General features: G+C 35.8%; 2 protein-coding genes and 1 long non-coding RNA gene across 8 annotated transcripts; 2 read left to right on the top strand and 1 right to left on the bottom strand.

Moving 5' to 3' along the window:
* The first annotated feature begins 151 nt into the window (after window positions 1–151).
* LOC104232246 (NAD(P)H-quinone oxidoreductase subunit M, chloroplastic) lies at window positions 152–2,372 on the top strand. 4 transcript variants are annotated; one of them, XR_011406873.1, is made up of 5 exons: window positions 155–692; window positions 951–1,107; window positions 1,488–1,540; window positions 1,808–1,910; window positions 1,996–2,085. XR_011406873.1 is itself a non-coding variant. In XM_070172123.1 (4 exons), exons 1-3 carry the CDS (start codon window positions 252–254, stop codon window positions 1,864–1,866), a joined length of 657 nt encoding a protein of 218 aa, XP_070028224.1. In that variant the 5' UTR covers window positions 152–251; the 3' UTR covers window positions 1,867–1,910; window positions 1,996–2,372. The 4 variants fall into 4 exon arrangements, 3 of the variants coding, with proteins under 3 accessions (XP_070028224.1, XP_070028223.1, XP_009783689.1); XM_070172123.1 differs by lacking the exon at window positions 1,488–1,540 and having other exon boundaries at window positions 152–692; window positions 1,996–2,372; XM_070172122.1 differs by lacking the exons at window positions 951–1,107; window positions 1,488–1,540 and having other exon boundaries at window positions 161–692; window positions 1,996–2,372.
* Window positions 2,161–11,098, bottom strand: LOC104232247 (uncharacterized). Of its 3 annotated transcripts, none has more exons than XM_070172120.1 (6): window positions 11,033–11,098; window positions 9,830–10,651; window positions 9,621–9,736; window positions 9,300–9,489; window positions 4,374–4,456; window positions 2,161–2,515 (listed from the first exon to the last, which is right to left on the bottom strand). In XM_070172120.1, exons 2-6 carry the CDS (start codon window positions 10,515–10,517, stop codon window positions 2,441–2,443), a joined length of 1,152 nt encoding a protein of 383 aa, XP_070028221.1. In that variant the 5' UTR covers window positions 10,518–10,651; window positions 11,033–11,098; the 3' UTR covers window positions 2,161–2,440. The 3 variants fall into 3 exon arrangements, 2 of the variants coding, with proteins under 2 accessions (XP_070028221.1, XP_070028222.1); XM_070172121.1 differs by having other exon boundaries at window positions 11,037–11,083; XR_011406872.1 differs by adding an exon at window positions 3,317–3,508 and having other exon boundaries at window positions 2,450–2,515; window positions 9,830–11,081.
* Window positions 2,637–13,103, top strand: LOC138889154 (uncharacterized). The gene is made up of 3 exons (XR_011406874.1): window positions 2,637–3,082; window positions 3,177–3,263; window positions 12,578–13,103. It is a non-coding gene; the product is annotated as an uncharacterized lncRNA (long non-coding RNA).
* Window positions 13,104–15,283: the final 2,180 nt, after the last annotated feature.

The following is a 15,283-nucleotide window of genomic DNA, read 5'->3' as shown; positions in this document are numbered from 1 at the left end:
GAATCTGGAGCTGCAAGGTAAGTACAAAATAGAGGAACTTGTACTTCACCTTTTATCTCCATATTAAATACAGCCACAGAACCAAAAGAAAAACCCAACGTGCAAACAAGCATTTCTTATCCACACAAAAATGAGAACATATCAATATCCTAATACCAACACTCGAGAAAAAAACATAAAAATCACAGAAAACAAAGCAACTAGAATAAAAAAGGACCCCAATAGAAAGGGAAAAAAAAAAGACCTTAGCCATGGCAGCAACTTCAACACACATGGCTTCAACTCATTTCAGCATGTTAGGTTATTGGACAACAAAGGGAAACAAACAATTCAAAAGAAGAAACTTTTTCTCAGTTTCAGCACAGCAAGCAGAAGTTGAAGAACTAAAAGTAGAAAAAGATGAAGAAAAGAAAGAAGAAGAAGAAGCAATGAAACAGCCAAGGCCAGTGGAACCACAGATAAATGTGAAGAGCAAGAACATGAGCAGAGAATATGGAGGACAGTGGCTAAGTTCTGCTACTAGACATGTTAGAATATATGCAGCTTATATTGATCCTGAAACTTTTGCTTTTGACCAAACACAAATGGATAAACTTACACTTATCCTTGACCCTACTGATGAATTTGTCTGGACTGATGATACTTGCACCAAGGTCTACTCTTACTTCCAAGAACTTGTTGATCATTATGAGGTACTTTCTCCTTTTGAAAAGTGTATCCTTTTTACAAATTTTAATGGACTTACTTATATATATACTGATAGTGTAAATTCTTCTACATTATTACAATATTTTAGCCTGTTGTTAATTTGCAGGTAAATTATTTTGTAGGTTACTAAATGCTCTTTTTGTGAACAATTACATATAATTATCTTTTAAGTGATTTGAGTGTATAGAAGTTGCCCCCAGGGCCTAGCTCAAGTGGCAAAGGGTGGTGGATTTGTGTCTTAGGTCACAGGTTCAAGCCCACATATCATGCAAAGTAAAGCCTGGTATTTAAGTGGAGAAGGGAAGAGGGGCGGGCCCATTATCCTCCGAGTTTCGAAGGCTGCGGTTGGTCCAAAGGATCGGCCCCAAACGGATTTCTCGATCATCAACAAAAAAAAGTGTATAGAAGTTATACTCAATTCTAATACTCCCTTCGGTTCACAATAAGTGACCAGATTACTTTTAGCACGCCAATTAAGAAAATGCTAAATCCTATACAAAAATACCTAGTATGACTAAACTACCCTTATTAAATATTGGTCACATAATTATAGTGAGGAGTGAGAACTTTTTAGGGCTATGCACATAAGGGTAAAAGAGTAAAAACAAATTGAATTTTTTCTTGATTACCTAACTAGACACTTATTTTGAACCAAAATAAAAAAGTAAACTGATTATTTATTGTGAACCGGAGGGAGTACTATTTTTGTTCCGTGTATTTGTTTTTATGGGAATATTTAATGGAACTTTTCGTGTTAATGAGCCATTAATAATTTTCAGAGTTTTAATCAAAACAATTAAAGCTCAATTTTCAAGAACATGTTTACTATGAGGTAAATTTTCTTCATTTATTGCCGTTTTTCTAATTTGAAACTTTTCCTATAAACACGGTTACTTTTCAGAGAGTTGACTCTTTATTCAAAAACAGCTAGCTGAATTGACTCATATACTTTACGCTATTTGGAAAATTAATTCAAAGACATCTTATCCACTCAATACTGTCTTACGCTATCTTCTTGTTGAGCCACAGACTTGTATCGTCTTCTTCTTCCTCTATATTTTTGTGCCTTAACCTACGTCTTTGCTGCATTATGTAACAGCAAGACTCCAGAAGAGAGACACAATATTTCTTTTACAAAAGCAGTGTTGCATTTTTTAGTAAGAAATTCGCAATAAAAGACTTGATAAGAGTACTACTAAAGCGTAAATTCTAAAACTTAAATGCTTTTATGTAATCACTTTGTTTACCAAATTGAGATGCTAACTACAATGTTTCACTCTGGACCAGGGAGCTCCATTGACGGAATACACGCTTCGCCTGATCGGTTCAGACATAGAGCACTACATAAGAAAGCTTCTATATACTGGAGAAATCCAATACAACATGAATGCAAAAGTTCTTAACTTCAGCATGGGGAAACCAAGAGTTGGGTTCAATTACAATGGCCAAATGGAAGATGCAAACCAGTAAATTCAGGTAACAATGTTGACTATATTGAAACAATGAGTAGCAGAACCAAGTTTTAAGAATGTAAATGAAAGTTTCACCTTCTCTTCTAAGTATGTATATGATCTTCTCTCTGTCTGTCTTCAACACTTATCCCACAAAGATAATGCACAGCAAAATTGTCCTCCGCTAGTAATTGAAATAGCAACCTTTGATTCTCTTCTTCTATCGCTTTGTTTTATGGCACACGGCGGTATTGATGAATGGGAAAAAGTAACAACAACTTCTAGGAAGATCCAGGCATTGTTCGGAGACATTCTGCATCCTCCCAAGGCATGAACGCATCTTCCCGAGTTAGATGCTGGAGATATTGAAACAAATGTAATTTTAGTATAAGTCACTAGCTTCTTGCAGAATGAGTAAGAATGTAAAAGATAATAATGAATGTGAAAATGTCATGCCATTATTTGCGATGAGCCCATAATACTCCCTTGGTCCTTGTTCTCGTTCCGTTGGTCCATATTTATAACTACCAAACTCCTATTGGCTCAAACCTCATATAGACATCAAAACTTTGACAATGAAACAGACTTAGAGATTAGATCAGTCATCCTAATTGATCCTTGAAATTTTGGAGTCCAAAAAGTAAATTTGAGCAAGTCGAGTAGTTTTTCATGGTTTTTTGAGGTCAAAATGCAGCACTTCATAATTTAGAGGCAAAACGTCTGATAGGACAACAACAACCATTGATTCGAGGAATTTTGAGAGGCAAGTGGTTTGGTGGGAAAAGGGTACTTTCTACTGTGTTTTCCATTAGGGACTGGGTGTGAGGAGATCTGCATGTATGGTAACTGCAAGGATCCCCTTACACACTGAAAGAAAGGGAGCCTTCATTGAAGTCAATCTTTGGAAGGGAAAACATGGATTTGTAAGGTCCCTCTCCTTTCTGGATGCTGGTCATTAACTACTATACTAACTTGGTCCTAGAAGCTAATCTCTCTTTTTCCATCATTACCTTACAGGCTTACCTCCTTTTTCATGCAATAAGGTCTATGTACTAAAGGCATAAAAAGATTTACAAAATCAGGTCATTTAAAAGGCGATTGCAGGTAACTCTATTTAATAAGCATTGATTCGTGATAAAAAATAAATGGTATGTAACCTGCTATAATAGGTTAATTACGACTGACAGTGCAAGACTTCTTTACACTCTCAGTGGATATAACTTGAATGTATTTGTTTTTATTCATGATGCAACATTGAGCAATGAATGATCCTTATCTGCAACTTATGGGGTACTTTGATCTTGGGCATGGACTTCTGCTCAGGACTACATAGACAGCTCTCGTTTCTTCTGTACATCTCATGAGAAAGTAAGGGCTTACCAATAACTGTAGAGCTATCATAATCTAGACAAGCTAATGTTTACAAGTAATCCAAAAAAAAGGAAAACATGTGATTAGAGCCTATAAATTTCCTAATTACACAATTATATGTATCCAAATTAACAAGGTATAGATTCTTGTTATGTTTACATATTCTGGTCATATTAAAGACCTGCAATACCCAATCTATAACATCATAAACAAGTAGGAAGCTGCAATAAGTTGCAGTGTAGATAAGACAAAGTTCCCTCAACTCTTTGAGGATTACCAATTTCTTTTGTCAAAAGTAAAGAAAATTGTTGGTGTATCTAAGATTTTAAGCACGTGATCACCTTTTGTAACAATCCCTCTGATGAGGAAGGTCCTTGCTTTCGCTTACACCACAAAATTTGCTATGAAAAGGATATCTTTGCAGATTATTCTAACAGTTATAAATCATCAAGACCGATTGCCGAGTACATTCTTTTCCATCTAACAGTTTCTTAGCTTCATACCTCTTTTGGCTCATTGCCATATTCCACCTACTTATTGGAAACATATATATGAGTTTAATATCACAATCAATTATTGTGAGAATTCATATAGCTGACACGTAGTACTAGGACTGACATGTAGTAATAGTTGTTGTATATGCAATTTGCTGCATTTCCACACTAATAGACACTTCCCATGCTAAGAGAAAAATTAAATGTCTAATTTCTTAAATATAAGTTTACCTGCAAGATTGCAACAATAAAATGAAGAAAAAGACAAAAGACAGATGAAAGGGGATGGAGAGAAAGAAAAATTGTTACTGTTCTTTACCAAGGACATCCAAGAAGAGGTAGCCCTCACCTCTAACCAAAAGAAAAACCCACGCATAATATTCAACTTTTTATCTTTGTCATGATTGGTCCTTTTGATTTCTCGATTGACACCTGCATTTTTACAATGAAAATATATTGGAAATTCGTTGTTGATATGACAATCACATGACTGACTTGGGATACGAACTGGCGCAGCAAATATCAGAACTAGCAATATCAATAGCAAATATGGAAGTAGAAACTAGAGAGAAATTCAACTAAACAAGCAAACAAACTTTAGTTTCTTCTCTTCTAAAACAAAACTACCGAAATCTAATTGGGAACCCTAATCTTGTGTTTTAAAGACTAATATACTTCCCAAAATACCCCAATTTAAATTGAAAAGGCTTGTAACATAACACAAATGCTAAAGCTTAAACTAATCTAAAGTTACATAAAACCAACCTGAATTACGTACAAGCAATCCCTAATTACCCATCTCTGTTGTGCAATCCCACTGCATCCTTGCTTGATTTATCATTGTTTTCCTTGATCATTAGGAATTTCAAACAAGTTTCCATATCCCTTTTTCTTCCCTTTTCAAGTAGACTCTCCACCTTCTTTTTAATGAGGATTTAATTTATTAACATAGTAAGATAAATTCCCACATAATAGTTGTTTACTTTACAAAATAGTAGAAAATCTTACATAAAATCAAGCAACATCCTGTCATCACTACTTACTAAAATATCAAATGCTCTCCAAAGTGGACAGAAAATAAGTGTACACTTTGTTGGAAAGAGTTTTCAACTCCCTTAAATGCCTTTTTGTTTTTCTACATGGTCCACATCAGCGTCAAATGAGCTGTCTCCCGTGTCTCTTTCTCCTCCTCTTACTCCAGAAGTCCCACTGTAGTGACAAATCTCAAATAATTCCTAACACTCACCTATTCTGCCCCAAACGCATTCCACACTATGTCACAATCTTACATCATTAGGCAGTGAAGTCTCAGACGATTGACATGTTCACAGCCCTATTGCACATAAAAGACCAGCTAATGCAAATTTTCCTTTATTTTTAAAGTTCTCAGCATGGTTCACTATGCAACTGTCCAAACAATAAAGGTCACTTCTCTTGGTGCCTAGACAGCTAAATTGAGGAGTGAGAAATTCCTGTTCTCCCTTTGCATTAACCTATTAAAAAACAATTTTACAGTAAAAGCCATCCTTCTGCCTTCCCATTTCCATACGTCTCTAGCCATCAGTGAAAGTTTTAACTGTTAAATAATCCAACCAAACAGTTAAATTCACCGATTTCCCAATTCTTTATGATGGCCGTGCTCACCTTGGACTTGGCCATACCTTTTGGATTGGTTGGAATCATGTGACACTAGCATCGTTGATGAATGAGATAGGATGGTTTAAATGGAGGAGCACTCAGGGGTATTATGCTATAAAATGGTTTTAAGACCAGTAATATTATATAGGAGTGAACGTTGGGCCTCTAAACCAAAACATCCACAAAATGAGTGATGCACAACTGCACAATATAAGACGAGAAATATCACATTAGAAGTAGATAGAAGCAGCACATAGAGGATAAGATGATTTCAGTAGGTGTGAAATCATGATGACTAAAGGTGTTCGGATGAGGTAGGCCTAGAGTCACATGAAATGAAATTATCTCAAAAACCCTAAAATCTCTTAGAATCCATGCAAACCAGGCAAAAAATAGTACAAAATGGAATCAAAAGATCCATCCATATTAGCAATCCCAACTTGTGGAGATTAAGGTTTGAGGTTTAGTCATGTTGGTACACTTGCATTGGGTCCAGTGATTACTAGGAAACTTTTTGGTAGATATTGCATGTCAGTAGAAAATGAAGAGAACCTCTAGCACTAAGGAATCACAAACTATTGAATATTGGAGTGGATAGCAAGGATTGGTATAGCCCACCCCAAATAGCTTGAGATTGAGGTGGAGTTGTTTGCGTAGATCTTGGAGAACATCTATTAGAAGATCTTTTTTTTTTATATAAGTATCTATTAGAAGATCTTTTAAATCTTCTTAGCTGGTTAAGTATACTAATTTTGATTTTGAACCTGCACAGTGAAAATTTTGTGCAACAATAGTGCCCTAAATTGTTGTCCTTGTCATATTAGTCCATAGTACATTTGATTCCTTCATAGGTTCTGCACTTTGTACACTAAAGCTTCCACCTGCTGGACTAGATCCACTAAAGTTCAAGTCTCTCCTTTTCCTGTAAATGTATGCTAATTTTGGTATTCGAACCTGCACAGGGATAAGAAAAGAAAAAACTTCTCGGATCGGTGGAAAGAAATAAAAAACCTTGCGGAGGGAAAAACTTGTGCAACTATAGTGCCTTTGAATCTTCATCCTTATATCATGCTACGTTTGCTTTCTTCGCAAGTTCTTCACTTCTTGCTCTAGGGCTGCCACTCGCAGGCTATATCCATTAAAGTTCAAAATATCTGTTTTTCTGTAAAGTGACTTCTCCAGTCATGGAGTAGCAACCAACTTTAGGATTCCAAAATGCTTTCTTATCAATCACGGTGAAGGAATATATGTTTTTTTAATAGGAACAGTGAAAGCATATACGTAAGAAACAACCAGTTTCCATACACAACTTCGGGAGACCTTTTTCTTTTTTGTACATGTTTTGGAGCACCTATGAGATTCCTGGTAAGATAGATTGTTAGGATATAGCATCATTGCTCTTTGTAAAGAATGTCACTTTGTCTACTATTTTTCATATGGTATGTACAACTTTTGTATCTAGAGATTTCCTTTTTTAATTTTCATTTCAATTAAATCAAGATGCCAAGAGAAATAAATAGAATCTGCAAATGGCGGTTTTTCTCTTCTAAAACATACTGTAACTCCAAAAGCAAACCAGAAAACCTAATTGTGGCCATTAACAGCAAATATATCCAAAATACCTAAAATGCTCCTACTTTAAGCTGAACAGGCTCCTAACTTAAACCCTAGCCTAAACAAATAAACGAAACCAACAAAAGCTTAAAAATAGTATAAGATCCTAACACCCAATCTAAATTATGATTTCTTTCCTATCTCTACCATGAAATCACCCTGCAGCAAGAAGTACATAGCTAGGTTCTAGGACGTAATTTAGTAATACTAAATGTACCCAATATGTGGAGGTAACAGGTAATAAATAAGGTGATAGAAACCATTGAGAGATTACTACAAAGGAGAACTTTAAGGAGTTTCAGAATTTTATTGAAGGGATATCTCATCAACTCTGAAGGCTTGGCAAGAGTTGCTAAAAGGAAAGTGCATGAAAATGTTAATTACCAAACCAAGCAAGGGGAAGCAGCTAAGGAGGGTGAAGTCGCCAAAACTGGATAGGCATTAACTTTCATGCATAAGCAGCCTTATATGAGTAAAATATTAGAACAGCTTCATATCTCTAACTATTAGGTGGAATATGCATATTACATTCAGCTCTAGTACTATAAGTTAGTTGACTCCTCGACCGAGGACTCCAGTCAAAACAGATTTTGTTCCAGATCACTGACAAGCATAGTTAATGAATTTTTGTTGTTAAGTTAAAAATATAATTATGTACATTTTAACTAGCAGAAAGTCTCACTTATTGTAAATCAGATGCGTATAGTTAACATCTGCACTCCCCTCAACAAAAGGGAGGCAAACACCTGATAACTAGTATACTTATCCATTTTATTTGTTCTCCCTCGCCTCGATTCATTCAGCTGAAGAACACTAGAGAAAAGATGTGTCTTCATCAATTTACCCGTCAGAGTGATTTTCCAAAACAAGCTCATATAAGGCATGCATGTTAAGATGAAGGAATCATGTGAAATATTAGAGTTAATTTGTTTTGACTTTTGGCAGTGAACACTTTCATCTCAAAAACGAAAGGAGAACAAATAAGACAGAACGAGATACTATTTTGATTATCGATGACCTCAAAAATATTTGGCAAGTTCTGTCTGCAGTTTCTCAGTGTGGGTTTTCAGATGTCGAAAACAGTTATTCCTTCCTAGAAATGTTTTCCTAGTTCCCTGCCAGGGAGTCGCAACTCGTCCACTTGCCTTACGTGACCTTTTTTTATAAGGTCACTTGCCCTACATGACTATTCTTTCCATTGACATTTCTCTGGGTGTAAATATTATACTGTATTAAAAGTTACATTATTCATGCCTCATTCATATGAAATTTTGAATCAATTTAAAAGGGTAACATTGATCTTTCTTGTTCTTTTTCTTCTGGAACCACTGTGAAAACAACTCTACTCTTCCACACCTAGTGGAAGTAAAATGATAAACATGAGACGAAGTATAAAAGTGTAGAAAACTAAAGGAGAACATATTCTACCACAAGCAACATGAAAATGGAAAGAGAACGAAGATAACATTAAAAGCGGCCTATGCCTATCTTTAAGCAAAAGGTTCAGAACTTGAATTACTTTTGCATACAAAAAGCTCAAGATAATTTAAGAGAAAAGCAAGATGAAACCTTTCCACTTTTTTTAAAAATTCTAAAACAGTTGCAGTTGTTCCATCTTTTTTTCTCCCTTTAACTGCCTAGACCAGAGACGACATTGCTTCTATCATTTACCATATACTCCGCCCACAACTTTTTTTTCATTTCCCCCCTTTTTGGGAGGTTTAGAGTCGCCCTGAGATGACTAATAACAAAGAAGAAGTCAAACATTTTTTCAATCAGATGGGTAAACATTTGCTAGCAAATTCAGTCCATTTTGAGGCGAAAGAAGAAGACAAGGAACTATTCTTAAATTCTCTAAAGTGAGAAAGCATGAGTTCTATTGAATTGGATACTATCTTAAAGGTAACTACATAAAGTTTGAAACCAAGGCATGGCCTGAGAAAAATTCAAACACGCAGAGAAGCATTCAAAATGCAAAGGGATGCTGCAGTGCTGGAAAACAAACTTAAGGTTGTTAACCTACCTTTATGGAGTGATAGAAGGGATGTTCCACGTCTATTTATTGAGCTACATGGCATCTTAATATCTTTCCAAAGCTTCTGATACTCCTCATCATCATAGGGCCTCATCAATAAATTCAGAACCTCCTTCCTGTAGCCAGAATCTATAATTGACGCATTTGGGTTGCTGATAGGCTGACTGGGATCCTCCAGCTTGATACACAAAATTAGAAGCCAATGCAACTAGAGTTATCATGCAGAAATAAAACTAAGAGGTAACATAAAAGGAAGGGGAAGAGGGACCAAGATAACTAGTGAAAGTAGAAGAAGAATTGAAATAGTACATTCTCGCTATGTTCCACAGAAAATACAAAGGGGTTAGAGCTACTGCCCATGCCTAACTCTGCATCAACGTTCTGAACAATTTCTACTTCACTTTGGGGGATCTCCTCCTTGAGAGCTTCATAAACCAAATAACAATTATTTCCAAATGAAGATTTGAGACAGCGATCTTCGTAAACAGGTTTTCTTGCGAGAATCAAATAAATCTTACAATCAGAATCTTCTTTTGGTTCTGTCTTTACTCTCACGTCCATGAATTTGCCACCATTCTGTGTCTTCTGCTCCTTACCAGGTACAATCTTCACATCAGTACTGTGCTTTCTGTTACCTAAGTCCCTATCTTCCCTCCTTTGCCTCTGACTCAAGATCCCATCTTTCATCTTATGCTTCTCAACTACGGAGGTATTCCTATTCTTTCTCGCGTAAGTGTCTAGAGATTTTGAACTCCCTAATTTGTACTTTTCCCTAACACTATCCTGATCCTTTCCAACTCCATGAATCTCCCACTCCCTATCATTTGTTAGGTTCCTCTGACAATCATATTCGTGCTCATCATCAGATCCGTCCTCTTTCTCATACTTCAGGGACACGGGCAACCCATTCTGATCACTAGCTTTAAGAACATATGACGTTCCATCTGGCTTAGTGTTAGCCAAGAAAGTCATATATTGCGGGTCAGCTTCAACATCACTACAACTAGAATTCTCCCTATCATAGGCAGCTCCCGCGTCAGCCTCCTTTGTTGATAACCCGGCATTATCTTGATCCACAAGAACACATCTTTCCAGTGTTTTATGATCCCCAAGCCCAGTACCTTCCCTATCATACTTCTTCTTCTTTCTATTTAGACGACAAAAATCATACATTAAATCCCAATCCTGCATTCCAGCTTTCTCCATCCAATCAAATTCAATTTCCAAGAAACAAAAAACCCAAAATAAACAATGCAGTTAATCTTGTTTCAGCCAGATAACCACATACAACGACTAATCACTGTTTCAACCATTCACTTTTAAACAGCCAACATAAATATCTGTACAATAGAGGCAAAAAAGACTAATCTTAGTTTTTCAAACCAAGAAAATGGGAGACATTAGTTTAAAAGAAAAAGTACTCCCAGATCACAAGCATTTCTTCTTACATTTCTCTTTTTAATTACTCTCTTCATTCCAGTTTATGTGACCCTATTTACTTTAAGGTTGTTCGAAAAAGAATGACCCTTTGGAAACAATTTAACCTGAACTTTTTTTTACCCCTAATGACAAACTTTGATAGCCATATACACATGTTATGAATGTATATAACAAAAAGTCACAAACGTCCTATAGCCATTCTACAAGTTTCAAAAGTTATTTTTTCCAGTTACATGAAATGAGACGGAAGGAGTAAAATCAAGGGGTTCCTACGCACTTACATACTTTAACGGGATGCCGATGGCAACCACTGAACCAAAGGTCATTCCAAATAAGCTTCTATAGCCCCCCCCCCCCCCCCACCACCACCACCACCACACACAAACAAAACCGATGTATAGAAAAGCACTGCAAAAAATCGCAGGCAGAAGCAAGGTAAAACGATTATGCGAACTGTGAGCAAAAAAGCGTGATAAATCAGTACATCGCCTAGCCGGAGAGTCGACGGGGAAAAAACAAAAGAGAGTCGGAATTGCGATAATCTGAGAAGTAGACAAACGTAGCGGGAGCAAATTTGAAGAAGAGTGTAAAATGCAGCCTATTTGTAATTTCTTTTTTCTTAAATTTCATTTACATGACCTCCAAAAATTTACAATGTCCAAAGTTTCCCCTTAAATATTAAATTAAGAAAATTTAAATTAATATTTAAATATTCTATCTATGGTGTAAGTAATAGATAGAATAAATATTAATTTTATCTTGCCTTAAATAGAAACTTTTAGCTCACGTAGATGCTTTGACTATTGGAACAGGGAAAAGAAAAACAAAAAACAAAAAGAGAACAGTTTGACTAAACCAATGACTAAATTAACGTTAGTCCTTAGACGTGCTGTATGGGAGTATGTTGATAGTATCCATTGTTTTTTTTAATATATAGTACATTAGTCTAATTGATAATTTGAAACACAATATATGAATACTTTTGAGTGAATTATTTTTTATTGAAAAAAAAAAGAGGCTAAAAACATAGACAAACTCTAAACCCTCTTTCATTTTGGATTGACTTAAAAGCTAGTCAAACAGTTTAAAAACACATTTTGCCTTCTTTGAGTGTTTGGGAAACCTAAAAACAACTTTTAAAGCTTAAAGCTTTTTATGTTTGATCAAATAATTGACCTTATTATCCCTGCTATTTTTTATAAATTTCAAAATGCCCTTACTTTACTAATTAAGTCATAACGTCATTTTTTCTCGTCTTCCATTTTGACGACGCAGGTATCTTCCTTCATATATTATTATAATAAATTAGGTAGCTTTGTTTTATCTGTGATAAGTAATTAATAAGAACCTTAATTACCAGACATTAGACAAATGTGAGAACTAGCAGAGGAAAAGAAAGAAATGACGCAAAAGCTGAGCCATTAGTTTTATTGGCATTAATTTATACTTCTATATTTATGTTTTTTTCATTTCACTCTAGAAACAAATAATTTTATTTAGCAGTTGAATATTCAGAACAAAAGCATGTTGCAATTCTATTGACATTCTGTTTATATTTATTAAAAATAATATTATCTAATTAATTTAATTTAGAGTTAATTAAGACATAAATTAGTCTGTATTTGAGTTATTTTTACATTAAGGATATTGTAGTAATCAGCTCATTTTTAGTGTTAACAACTTTAAGGATATTTTAGTCATTTAACAGTAAAAGTGCTTACTAATAAGTGTGGATTTTAACCACTTATTAGTACCTTCTTACTTTAGTTTTAGTACGAAAGTATTGATTTTTGTTCCCAAAACTAACAAAATCATATGATTTGCAGGCAAGATGGAGGATTGGAGCTAAACGAAGAAATCTAACTCAAAAAAAGCATTCCAGCTTAAAAAGGCAAGAAGGAGATATGCAGGCCAAAGTGCGGTCCGCAGAAAGAAACCTGAAGCCTCAGAGGAGTTTTTATAAGCGCGGTCCACACACCAAATTGTGCGGCCACAAAAGCTAGTCGCACTAACAAGATTTGAAAAGTTTAGAGAAGGTGCAAAAAGACCAAGCGTGAAGCCTCGTCAAAGTGCGTCCGCGGTCAAGAAGTACGGCCGCAAAAGCTAAAGTGCAGCTGCAGATGGAATTGTGCGGCTGCAGAATTCCTCCAACCTCATGAGAAGAAGCAAAGTGCGGACCGCACATGGTATTGTGCGGCCGCAGAATCTCTTGAACGACATTTTTGTCAATGAATTTCTAGGCACTATAAACAGACAGAAAACATTTTTTCAGGGTAAGTTTTGTATTCAAAAGAGCTGCAACGGTTATATTTTATCCTTTTGGGAAAGTAGTGACAAATATTGGTGAAAAATAATTAGTTTTATTATTTTAAAATAGTTTATGGCTTTAATTACATTTTCTACTTTGTTTTCTTTGCTTTCTAGCATGAGTAGCTAGATTTTTATCTAGGGTTATGATCATATCCTAGTGTGTAAACCTTATGGGTTATTAATATTATTACTTGTTTATGATTGTGTGTTTATTATTTATCCTTGTTTATGCATTATTTCTAGAATTAATGGTTGCAAACATTGATTTATGCCTATTTGATGTAGTTCTTACTTGAGAAAGAGGAACCTAGTCTAGAAAAACTTGGCTAACAAGAAATTAAGCTAGTTAAGTTTTTGACTAGCTTAATTAAAGGGTTTGAACTAGAGATGGGGAAGACCCGACTTGGACTCATATCAATTATTTGGGTTGTTACCCAATTGGACTTGAGAAATCCAATTTGGGCATAACCATTCTATGACCCAGAAGTATTGAGTGGGTACTTGAGAATTGAAAGTTATAATACACCCCGATCCACAAAATAAACATTAACTTAGTTTACCCATTAGGTTTGCACGGAGGTGAAGGTTATAACCTTAGGCTTTTTTTCAATTGATTAAAAACACCAAAAATAATTATTCTCTTTCTAGTTACCTTTAATTAGCTTAAGTCTCTTAGTGTTAATTTGAAAAACAATTACCCTCTGTTTGGAAACGTAATTGAGTTGTTTAACGTGCTCTTTTTAAGTATCTACCTTAACAGCCTTCATAAACTCCTTGAGGAATTCGACCCCGATTTTAATTGGGCATTATAATTGCAACGACCGTTTTCACTCACTATTGGACGTGGATCACTTTTTGGCGTCGTTGTTGGGGAGTTTTTACGGTGTTGTCTATCTATTTGAGTGTGTTCTTGAAATGTCTTCTTTTCCTTCCGTGTTACTAATTTGTTGAAGCAATCGTAGGTACAAAATGGCGAACAATGAGCTCAAAAATATGTCACTGGTGAGTTGGACGGCGAGGAGGAACAACTAGATGATATACCTCAAGTGCCATAACTGAATCGTCGGGCCGTGGTCAACAAGACAACGTGCCCCCACCTCCCCCACCTCCACCACCACAACCAAAAACGACGCAATACCGGATATTGCCCAACAAAGGTTGCGCAAGTGCAATAGTCCCCCCTCGTGTTAGGGTGAAACACTTTCAAATTACCAATGTGATGCTCATTTTGCTAGAGCAACGAGGTTCTTTCACCGGTGCGCCAAATCAAAATGCTTATAAACATTTGAAAGGGCTTTGTGGATATATGTTAGGGGAGCAAGCAATCAAATGTTTCGGAAGATGCTTTGAGGCTAAGGGTTTTTTTCCTTTTCTCTACGGGGTAAAGATTTGGATTGGTTGGAATGCTTGCCTAATCATATCCATACTTGAGATAAATTGGCGGTAAAATTTATTGCTAAGTCTTTCTCTCCTGGAAATATGGCTACTCTTAGGGATGAAATATTGGCTTTCAAGCAAGAGCCCAATGAACTTTTGCATGAAATTTTTGGTGCAGTATTGGACAATGGTGAAGGATTACCCGAACAATGATATGATCGACAACATAATCCAACAACAATTTTATCGAGGAATTAATACTACGAACCAATGTATGGTCAATCAATTGGCCAGACGAAATTTTATGACAACACTCAATGCGGAGGCATGTGAGATTCTTGATGAGATGGCAGAAACGTCTTCGGTTTGGTAATCTCGAGCTAATGTTCCACAAGATGATCCCAACATGATTCACTTCCACAAAGAGTTGATAGACCATGGGCAAGCCATTACCAAATTGAGAATTACTATAAATCAACTCGCCAAGGCCCAACTTAATCAAGTTCAAGATCCTAAGCAAGTTCATGTTATGGAAGGGGTAAATGTGTTGCTCAACAAGAAGAGGACCAAGGGTCCACAATTTCAAACCTGAATGGAGAGTTATGCACAAGATGGTGGTACTTTTGATCAAGATAATTCTAATCATGAGCAAGATAAAGAGGTACAATTTGTGAACAATTACAAAGGCAAAGGAACAATTTCCAAGGCTCCAATCAACAACAATGGCGACAACAAAATAACCAAGGTGGTTGGGGAAATTCTAACAATCAAGGAAGTTGTCACAACAACAACAACCAAGAAAATTGGAGTGGAAACAACTAATGAAATTGGGGAGGCGACAATCA

Source organism: Nicotiana sylvestris, chromosome 4 (assembly GCF_000393655.2).
Source record: "Nicotiana sylvestris chromosome 4, ASM39365v2, whole genome shotgun sequence".
NCBI lineage: Eukaryota > Viridiplantae > Streptophyta > Magnoliopsida > Solanales > Solanaceae > Nicotiana > Nicotiana sylvestris.
This window is presented reverse-complemented; position numbering and strand designations above follow the sequence as displayed.